General features: G+C 34.0%; 1 protein-coding gene across 1 annotated transcript; it reads right to left on the bottom strand.

The window, feature by feature from the left end:
- Positions 1-3367: 3367 nt before the first annotated feature.
- On the bottom strand, positions 3368-11638 carry LOC114669604 (extracellular calcium-sensing receptor-like). Its single transcript, XM_028825786.2, has 6 exons — positions 11420-11638; positions 10774-11065; positions 9254-10060; positions 8946-9170; positions 6636-6759; positions 3368-4578 (listed from the first exon to the last, which is right to left on the bottom strand). Exons 1-6 carry the CDS (start codon positions 11623-11625, stop codon positions 3665-3667), a joined length of 2568 nt encoding a protein of 855 aa, XP_028681619.2. The 5' UTR covers positions 11626-11638; the 3' UTR covers positions 3368-3664.

The raw sequence follows: 11638 nt of genomic DNA, 5'->3' as shown, positions 1-11638 counted from the left end.
TGTTTATTAATTATTTAGTATATATGTCTGGCTGACACCTTGATTCAAAGTGTTTTACCAGACTAAGGTACTAGAGATACTGTTTACATTACACATACTTTATACAGCTGAAGTAGGTCTTGTTCAGGGTCACATAGTGAGGCAGAGTCAGGAATAGAAGCATCAATCTAGTAGAGATCCCACAAATAACATTCTTCCATATGTATAGTATACTATTGTGTACATACAGTGAACAAAACTGATGAAATAAGCAATACATAGAAAATGAGGGGCACAAAATATTGCACAGTATACTAAACCAAGTTCTTCTGTAGTTGTGGCTTCAAAGATAATGCAGCAATTTCTTAATAGTTTTAACAGAATTCGATAAAAATACTAGTCAGTGTCTTGGTGCCTAATACAAAAGGTATAAATAACTTTGAAAAAGAAGTGGTTGCCAGACAAGTTTAACAGGAGCCTTTGTGAAATGAATATGTCAACTTGCTGACCTTTCATTTATGTAAAACTTTAAAAATGGAATATGTCCCTGACATTGTATTTTTTCCAGAAAAGTGGTACAAAAAGCTTAGGAAATAGACAAGCTATGGAGAAATGTGCAAAGCAAAAGAATCCTTTGGGCATGAAAGTTTGATCTCAACAAAGAATGGCTTTTGGTGATTTTTCAACATTTGGCTGCATTATTCTCATAGTTTTGGTTCACCTATCAAGTAGAAAAGGTAAATGTTGCTCTTTATTGAATGATTCTGTGATTTTTAACTGCCTGAGAAATTCATTATTTAACATAAATTTTCTTTGTTTATTTCTATTGATTAATATTATTTAACATTTTTTGTAGGTGTGAGAGTGCATGACACAAACTCAAAGGGTTTTCACTTCCATCTTCCATATGATGCGACGATACTGCACCCACTCCATAAGGTGAGGCATCACATGGAAGTAAGTATGAGTTCTTTGTCTGCTGAATGGTGCACTAGCAGGCTGTAGTAACTCATTTGGCTTTGTGAATGCCTCTTCTTGTTGCTTTTTCCACTCCCCACCTCCTTTCTTAACAGGTTATGTAATGGTGTCAGCAAGGTTGACAAATTTGGCAAAACTTCCTGTAGTAATTTAACAGTACTAAACAATCCTTTTGTTTCTGTCACATTTTTAGGTGAGGGGGCCCCCATGATAGATTTGACTTTCCTTTCTAAGGGCTAATGGAGGAGGAGGAGGTTAGGAGCATGCACTGATACAGCACATTGCCACACCCACCACATGACAGATCCACCTAGGATCCCAGATTATGACCCGAGTGGAGCCATGCAATGGGTGACACCTCAGCACTACACTAGTTCAGATGGAATGGAACAGTGTGAGGTTTTTTATGGTGGTTGGAGTGCCAGTTCTGCCACCAATCGCAGAAGCAATTGTAGGTTAAGGGCCTTGCTGAAGGGCCCAACAGATCAGAGTCACTTACGGGATTCGAACCGCCAACCTTCCAATTGCTAGTGCAGATCCCTAGCCTCAGAGCCACCACTCTGCCCTATCAAGGGGTAAAATCCAAGGGTATTTACTTTGTACCCTAAGTATTCTATTTCATCCTGCAAGAAGGCACACTTGTGTTTTTTAAAACGTAAGCCTGCATCAGACAATTTCTTTAAGATCCTCTTCCAGGTCAATTCCCATTACAAGTATGTCATCTAAAAATACAACAATCTTTGGAATTCCCTGCAACAGACATTCCATTACCCGCTAAAATATGGCAGGTGCAGAGGCCACCCCAAAAGGGAGCCATGAATATGTAAACATGCCTCTATGTGTGTTTACTGTCAAATACTTTTGACTCTCATTATTCACTGCTATCTGCTGGTGTGCACGTCTCAGGGCAAGGTATGGGAATTGCTTACCACCTAACAATGAAGCAAAAAGGTCTCCCAACTCTTGGCATAGGGTAATGTTCCAATGAAGCTATACTAAAGCATTTAATACTATACCTATACTTCGGCATTTAATTCCAGCCAATGAGATGTCCTCCAGTATAATAATACTCCTTTCCAAACTACAAGTGGTTGCCCAGTGATCAATAATCATGTGAACTGTACTGACTCATAGGGCTGCAGAAATTGTTTTAGTAATGGAATCAGGAAATAGTGAGAAATCAAGGAAAATAAAGTAAAGTTGTAACTAGGAATGCAGAAATCTCAGAAACCAAGCCCAGGAAAAACACAGGTACTGAAAGGCTGAAACAAGAGTATTGAAAGCCAGAATAATATACATAAATGGACAAAATAAGAGTTGTCAGAGACACAAAAATACTTGAATCCAAGGAGCCTTTAATGAACAAACAAATAGAACACCAAGTCTTTAGTTTAATGTAAACCTATACAACCAGGAAGTGTACAATGCTGACTTTTCTACCTTTGACCTGGTGATGTCACATGCTGTACACTTCCAGCTGACTCCAAAATTATAGTGTCCATAAAAAATTCAAGATGGATGCCCTCGGAAATACTCAATAATAATAATAATAATAATAATATAAGTAAGATTTAATTAAAACAAAAATATATTTGCATATTGTATTGCAACAATGTAAAGTTTTTTTAAAGCATAAAGAAACAAGAATAAGATTTAATTAAAACATGATCTTCTCAGTCTCCCTATCTCAGCATAACCAATGATTTATTGGAAATTCTAGTAAAAAAAAAGTGTTTCCAAGTCTATCAAAAATGAATGAGATGATTACCTTTACCCAAGAACAAGGTGACAAATTTTTCCTGCCAAATTCAGATTCTATGGCCCCTAGTGAAGAAGTTGTTCTTGTCTTGTGTAATGAAACAAAAACATATTTTAAAAGCAAGAACAGTTGAATTCATCTGTCAGGCTAAAGTGTGTTGCCCCAATATGTCATTTAGATGTTTAATAAAAAATGTCTGGACCTCCCTTTTAACTACATGAGCAATTGATTTATTTCATATTCTCATTACTTTATATATCAAGGATATATCATTTCAGAACTTTTATCCTGGATTATGCTGTAATGAAATGGTGCTTGTGTGTCTGAAAAGAAAGTAAAGAGAGTAGAGAGAAATGAGGGTAAAGTTAGGTTGTGATGTATGGGTACTTATTGTGTTTTTTCTTGCTGTTGGGAAGGCTGCCATAATTTACTAAACAACACTTGTGTCATCTAAAAGATGACCAAAGGCGTGCTTTTCCTTTACATCATGTGTCTGTCTTTTCTTTTGCATTCATCTTGAAAAAATTGGTTGCAGATTTTATGCTTACATATTTTGGCAAAACTGCTTATTAAAAAATGATGTCATGTCTACTTCATTCATTTTACTTTACACATATTTATATCATAGTATTGTAGAGTTTTTTGCAGGAAACTTCAGGGGCAGGGTTAACAAAATAGTATGTTATTTTCAATCGTAAAGTAGCAGCTTAAGTGTGTTTTTGGGAAACTCGTGAAAAAGTAGCTTGCACATTACATACATGAATCATAATGTCTCTTGCAAATCTGTTAAGATTCATTGTTTTGGGGATTCTCACTTTAGTTTATTACAGATAGGAAAATGAGAGAAAATAGATCAACCTTGAAGCAATGCTTAAAATATAAATGGATACCCGTAGGGAAATGCAAAATAAGGAAACATAACAACCTATGATTTAAGCTGCATATATTTTACAATGCTTTGGATGGCATTTTACCCATGATATGTTTCTTTGTGTTTTCTTCTGGTTTAAATAATATAATATAACACTTGGGAAAGAATATACAAAAGAGCAGACCAAAACTTGAAGCCAAAATAGCAAATATTTCCACAGCTACTGTATATTTTCCTGGGGAACTGATGTAAGCTGGAATAAAGGTAATCCATACTGCACAGAATATTAGCATGCTGAATGTAATCATTTTTGCTTCATTAAAGTTATCAGGTAGCTTTCGTGCCAGAAAAGCAAGGACAAAACATATTGAAGAAAGGAAACCTATATATGCTAACACAGAATAAAATGCAACAGAAGATCCTAAGTCACATTCTACAATAATTCTTTCTTTGTAATATTTTGTGTTTCGAGAAGGAAAAGGAGGAGATACTATTAACCAGAGCACACATATCAACACTTGCATGAGTGTTAGTGTGTAAACACTTAATCTCTGTTGAGTGGTTCCAAACCATTTCATCACATTTCTGCCAGGAAGTGTAGCCCTGAATGCCATAAGGACCACTATTGTCTTTCCTAAAATGCAAGAAATGCATAGAACAAAAGTGATCCCAAAAACTGTGTGGCGTAGCATGCATGACCAATCAGTGGGCTCACCAATGAAAGTCAGTGAACAAAGGAAACAGAAAGTCAAAGAGAATAGAAGAAGAAAGCTTAGTTCGGAATTATTTGCTTTTACAATGGGTGTGTCTCTGTTCATGAAGAAGACAAGAGCAATAGCTGCAGTGATACATGCACCAAACAATGAAAATGCTGCTAACAATATTCCCATAGTTTCTTCAAAAGACAGGAATTCAATATGTTTTGCAACACATGTGTCTCTCTTCTCATTTGACCAGTATTCTTTTGGGCATCTTGTACAGTCTGGAGAATCTGAAAGAAATAGAAGTGCTGTTTCAGCTTTTCAATTACTGATGCCAGCTTTTAAAAATGACCATTGCTTTCATTTACTTTTAATGTGCTTAGCTCAAAAACAGCATAAAGGAATTTAGGGAATTAATATATTTGAATGATTCTGATATTTCTGACAATTATATCTTTAAAAACATCTGTTGTGAACTGTACAGATCAAAATCCAAAATATTAGTATAATGTATATATCATGTAGATAGGATGCTTAAGGCAAAAGGGAAGTAGGTCAGATACCATCTGCTGTAGAAAGAACCTTCTTTGATTTACAGAAAAGTATAGGCATGATTGAAGCCCAGTGAAAGTAATTTATGTCAGAGAAATACAAGAAACTATACTGGCTCTTAGCTGAAGATAGTGGAGACACATATTGCATAGATGAAGTATATATTACAGTTTACCGTATCAAATGATTTTTAAGGATGATGTGAATATAAGATAGCATTAGATAACTCCTGCATTTTAAAGGTTAATTTCAAAACAAAATTTTTAAACGTGGCTTATATGAAAATTTGAAGTATTTTCTCCCTCCATTGTTCATATACTTTGTACAGATATACTATGCTTTGGGATTAAATCACTTAGAGATCTGTACATATCATATACACAATTACATTCTAAATTTAACTTTTCAGCAACATATTTCTTTCATTATCTTCAAATTAGAAACTTTGTTAAACAGAACCTGCCCAATTTTCCTAACCTCACACCTCTCTCTATGCTGGAAAAAATATTGATCAGTTTCAAGGACTCAGACAGCATCTCTGCAATATATAAAACAATTTTACCATCCCTCCCTTTCAAAGATCCAAGAGGACAATGGGAAAAGGATCTCTCACTCAACATCTCAGAAAAGGAATAGATGGTAGCAATGCAGAGAATTCATTCGAGCTCCATATTGCGCAAAGCATACAATTATTCAACTCAAAATTATATATCGAGCACATTTGTCTTGTTTAAAATTGTCCAAATTGTTTCCAGGTCAAGATCCAACCGGCGAACACTGCAATCAAGTTCCAGCCTCACCGGGTCACATGTGTTCGGCCTGCACCAAATTAACATCATTCTGGACCAAAATTTTTAAAGGCCTTTCAGACAGCCTTGGAGTCACAATCCCTCCTAATCCACTAACAACTATCTTTGGTGTACTTCCAGATGGGCTTAAAGTGGAGAAGGACAAACAAACTGTGATTGCCTTTACTACACTATTGGCATGGAGACTTAAATTGCTGAACTGGAAGAATCCTAACTCTCCCCTTTTAAGTCAGTGGGTAACTGATGTTATATATTATTTGAAATTGGAAAAAAACACATTTTCACTTAGAGTATCTGTGCAGAAACTTTTCAAAACTTGGCAGGATCTAATCAATAACATTTTAGAATAAGCTTTTAAAGCACTGAGGAAGCAGATTCTCTCTCCATTTCTTTTTCTTCTCCATTTATCTATATTCACTAATTAATTTATCTATTCACTTATTTTTACTAGGTTTAAGTTTTATTCTGCTGCCCATGCTCTCTTTCTCAGGGGTGGGGGTTGATTTGTTTCAATCCTATTCTTGTAAAATTGATCTATTTGTATGGAATGTTGTGTGATTTCAATAAAATCAGTCAAATTTAAAAAAAAAGATATACTATGATTCACATATACAATATGTACTGAATGTGTATACTAAGACATTGGGTTTTACATTCCTTCTTTTTATTATACAATAACTTGAGAATAATATCACAAGCAAACAGTTTGAAGGTGTTAGCAACAGAGAAACACAGCAGTGCTGTCTCACAGTATATACATTGTAAATTCTGCCTTGAGCCTCTTACTAATGAACTATTCCCTATCTATGTACAACCTTTTACTAAATTTTTAATTATAAAAGTTCATTAAAAAATCTACAAGTATTTTAATTTTTTCAAGTACATTAATAGCCTTAAAAACTTCTAAAGATAATATAACTACCCTATGTAAAATTTATAGCAAATATGGAACAGTTAAAAAATAAAAGCAAACAACAAAGGATTACCTGTAACATTACTAATTTCTCCATCAGCACAGAGAACACAATCAAAGCAACAGATTGGCTTGCCTTTTTTAACAGCTTTACGGGTGCCTGGAAAGCAACTTTGGCTACATACTGAAATGGGCATCTGTAAATAAGTAAATTAAAATTAAATGGGATCAATTTATTATTTTATTAAGTGCAAGGCATCTTTAATAAAGATATTTGAACCTACTAAAATTTTTGATTTATTCTTAACTGGCAAAGCTAAAGTTTGTGGAGTCCTTGAGATTCTTTTTAGGTAAAATACCATAAAATAATATAACATTTTCAAACCCACTTAAACTAGTCCTGGGTTGAGGAATAGAAGATCCTAATTTGAAAGCACCTGGCACATGGAGTGAACTAATGCTGAATAAAGTGCCATTCCATCTTAGAGCCCACTCATAACGACAGCTATACTGTCATTGGGCCACCTTAGATTTGTTAGCTAACTCAACCTGCATATCTTTGTCTTGTATTAAAGTATCTGGACACAGGCAGAGCATGTAATCTCCACCAGACAGCAGTAATGTGCAATTAACAAACCAAGGATGCTGGACGCATAAGGCAGTTTCTCTAACCACTTTCCCACCCACTCTTAAGTAATGTGTATATAGAAAAACTAAATGTTACATATTAATATTCTCAACACATTAAAATATCAAATATTCACCAATAGAATTTTTTAATTTATCATAGCTGTATTTCAAATTTTTGATTTAAAAACCTGTAAAGATTAAAAACATAAAAATAATTTTACAAGTACAGTATTATAAATTACATTTTTCATTACTTAAAAAAGATATTAATAACAAAGTAGACAACTTTATTAGCTATCTTGGTTATATCTCCAGCCCTTCCACATTATTATGAGCTATCCCTTTGAAATCAAAATTTATAAAGTGAGAGAAACAAGTTGACATACTGAGGAGTATTAAGATTTTTTGATTTACAAAACATTTTGTTAATTGTCTGAGAAAGTAACATACGCTGATCTGTAAAAGCCTGATGCGACAGAGTTCTTTTAAACTTCAAATTCCAATAGCAATTAAGAAAGTGGTTTCATTAAAAGTCTTCAACCACTATGATCCTCCATGAACTGACTTTGACGCCTACTGTATATATATATATATATATATATATATATATATATATATATATATATTACCTAATGGGAAATACTGCAAATCTGTAACTTGCAAATCAAGCTACATAAACAGCAACATCACCTGCCTTGCCTTAATAACCTGATGACAATGAAACCATGGTATATTACTTAATATGTACTTAGATATGAATACCATTATGGGAGTAAATATTGTGTGACAATGATATATTAAATAATATGTGACAGTTTAATTCACTGCTTTTACTGTTACTTTTCTCAAATAAGGCATGTTTACCTAACCCTTCCCAGGTGTGGTTACCTCAATAACATGAATTGTATAATTAGCATGAAAATGGCACTTCAAAATAATATGCTTCAATAGCCAATAACATCCATAAACCTGTTGGATAGTTTTTAAAATTAACCAAATTTTCTAAAAGCATTTCTTATAGCCTCCCTCAATCACTTCATCATAGCTCACACTTGAATGGGATGTTCTATTTCTTCTCCTTTCAAAATTTTTACAGATTCAAATGTCAGACTTGTAAAGCCTTTATTTAAAAGGAGGGTCCTTCTTCCTTGTGCTCTGAAAGGCCATGCATGAATGGGAATATGACAGAGCTTCACACTTACAGTACATAATATGCACATAATTTCTTCAAGTATGCCAAAGATGTCATGCTCAATCAAGTAACAGTAGGAAGAATGGGGAATGCTTGTTAATCACACTGCTGCCACATGAGTGGATGACATCAATGATAATCCACCCCAAACCCGAACCACTTCTGAAGAAACCCTAACTTACTGAACAGATAAGACTATGATCAGGTTAGTCAGTTAAGTTAAAACATTTGTAAATCTGCACACTACAATGGAACATATTTAACTAATAAGGACCTTGGAATAGGTACTATTGAAGAAATGCTAATTAATTTTAAGTTCTTAAAATATTAGAAGTCTTAGCATTAACAGTTTCAATTGATTAGTGGAGGAAAAGCACAAATCACCTTAGTTCCTTAAAACATGGTAAGTCTTTTCAATAATATCCTGCTTTATAATTAAATAGGCCTAAAACTCATTGCACAAAACAAAATGTTGCAACTTCAATTTGAAATGATCATTGTGTATATACTGTACATTTAAGTGCTCATTTTTTAAAAATGTCATTGTTTATTTTGCCATACCTTATTCTTACCATTAACCCACATAATTTCAAGTTTGTTAATAGAAAACTGCTCTGCTGTAGGTAAAGAGGCATCATAGTACCCAACTGTTAAAAATGCAATGCTGCCTGCATTACGTTGCCAGTTTACTAATTCATATCTTGCGGAAGGATCACCATTCTCATCAAAATAAACTCGCTCTCCATTTTTCATTGTGAAATTCACCTTTTTAAGATAATGAAGCACCTTAAGAAAAGAGATATAACTAAAATAAATTTTGTTAAGCATAAAACTGTGATATTCTTCAAACTTCATAGATAAGTATGTACCTGCCATGGCTCAATACTTGAAAATGTCTTGTTAATGAAAGGATCTTCCACATTGATGTTGCCTATAAAGTTGTGCAGTGAATTGGCTATTGCATATGTTGCTTTGTACACATTATTAGAAATTCTCAACTCTGACACATCAGTATACTGATTTTGTACTCCTTTCAGATTTTCAAATCCAGTGCAAACTTTCGTATTATTCGGGTTGGCTTCAGTGGCAAAGGTGCAATGAAAAGTCGATTCCCAAAATTCTGTCAATAGTTTATTACCAGGATGCTGAGAAGGCAGAACATCTTCTAAAAATTGCTTCAAGCCTGCTATGACAGACTTACTTACTGCAAATCCAACAGCACCACCTAAAATCTTGTAACTATCTTCTGTTGCAAGACTACTAGCAGTGATCCATGATTCACTACCAATCCACTGCAGGCCTGTAACATTTTGAACTAACATTTCCTTTAATAATACTGCCATTTCACCTTGAGCCAGAAAAGCCACAATAACTTTTGCTGTGCCTGATTTTATAACATCAATGGCTTTCAAAATTTTTTCTCGTGAATCAGTTCTGTAAATGGCCACAGAGTATTCAATACAAATGCCTTCCTGTTGAGCTGTATGCACAAAGGTAGCCATTCCGAAGTTTCCATAATCATTGTCGCTTCTTATTGCCCCCACCCAAGTCCAGCCAAATTGCTTTACAAGCTGTGCCAGTGCCCTGCTTTGATAGTAATCACTTGGAATGGTTCTCAGAAAAGAGGGAAACTCTTTCTTATTGCTCAGACAAGCACATGTTGCAAAATGACTTATCTGGGGAAATAATAACGACAGACAGACAGATAAATAGATAGATAGATAGATAGATAGATAGATAGATAGATAGATAGATAGATAGATAGATAGATAGATAGATAGATAGATAGATAGAGCCATTTCCTTCTTAGTATTCAGGAATTAAAATTGGGAGGAGGTAGTCTGTGCTGTCAAGAGCTTTGAAGAATTGAGTAAACACTTCATTGCATTAATTGTAAATATATAATATTTGTAATGATGTAGAATAACTTTGGCAACATTTTAAAATAGATACTTCATCATTTTATAATAAAATGGAGCAATTCAAATTCAAACTTTACCCTCTGCCCTCTTGTAGGTAACAAACAGTATAGCTGTGAATATTTGCTCAGTCAGTATTATTGTAGAAATTAATAATCAGTTAAACAAGGGTGCCAAAGTGCTGCAATTGTTAACAGTGCTGACACTGCTACTGCTGCTTCATTTAAACCTCTAAATTTTCTTCAATATTGCGTACATTTTATGTGGATTGACCCTCAGTGAGACTGTGTGCTCTAAATTAGGCCTCTGCATTGTCCTTTGATGCTAGGTGAACTTACTCCTATTGTGTTAAGAACAAAATATGTAAGTATATGACTTTAGAATTTTAGACATATGCACTCAACATTGTATTTATGTTTACACAAAAACTAATTACTATTATGTAAAAAAATCACATAAGTAGCCCTCACCACTGGGATGCGAAAAGGTCCCATTACTGTTGACACTGCTACAGTTTGTGATGATCCAGATTCTCCTATGATGGCATGAACAGTAGAACTTTTTGTACAGGTTTTGTTAGAAAATGTTTCTTCTTGTCCGTTCACCAAAGCTAATGCTGCTCTTATAGTCAAAGGTATACTGCCACAGACATCATAAATTTTATATCCCAACGTAACACCAGGCAAGATGTTAGTGCTATTGTTAATTTCCTCAATAGCAAATATCATTGTTTGTGCAAAGTTAAATTCTCTAAAATTTAAGCTATACAAATATGATTATTAGAGTACAATAGAATGCTTTATTTTGTAAACATTATCTATTCATACTAAAAAGAAATAAATGAAGAAGACTATTTATAATACTAAGATTTATACATTCCTAACATGCAATAATTTCAGAGAAGTTCATTAGCGCACAAATTGTTGTTAATATACAATGAACTTTGTCTTACTTATCATTTATAATCTACTTAAAAAGACATTACAATTAGCACATTTCCATTAGCTATTAGTGCTTAGTATGAATTGCATGCAAATGTGAGGATAAACTGTCATGACAGATTAAATTAAGTACAATATGTAAAAAATGTTTATGATTTTATTTAATATCACGAACCTTGTGCATTCAGGAGGTTGTGGTTTAGTTTCAAAAAGAGCAACTTTATCAACAGTCTTGCTGTGGATTGAAAACAGTGCCCCAATATTGATATCTCCATCTTTTGACAGGTGTGGAGATTCTGTTCTCCCATAAAGCTTGCAAGCAGGCTCTAGTGTGCCTTTTAAAAATGCAGACTGAACTAGTAATATGAAGATGGAAAGCATATTAAGGTGTTTA

Source organism: Erpetoichthys calabaricus, chromosome 2, assembly GCF_900747795.2.
Source record: "Erpetoichthys calabaricus chromosome 2, fErpCal1.3, whole genome shotgun sequence".
Classification (NCBI taxonomy): domain Eukaryota; kingdom Metazoa; phylum Chordata; class Cladistia; order Polypteriformes; family Polypteridae; genus Erpetoichthys; species Erpetoichthys calabaricus.
The sequence above is the reverse complement of the archived record's forward strand: the minus strand, read 5'-3'. Positions and strand labels throughout refer to the sequence as shown.

Bases quoted from the DNA above. Each gene is read 5' to 3' on its own strand.
- LOC114669604 (XM_028825786.2), bottom strand. From the start codon at position 11,625: ATGCTTTCCATCTTCATATTACTAGTTCAGTCTGCATTTTTAAAAGGC. The intron at 11,066-11,419 runs GTTCGTGATATT...ATATTTGTATAG, and splicing joins CAACCTCCTGAATGCACAAG to CTTAAATTTTAGAGAATTTA. The intron at 4,579-6,635 runs GTAATCCTTTGT...TATTTCTTTCAG, and splicing joins AGAAATTAGTAATGTTACAG to ATTCTCCAGACTGTACAAGA.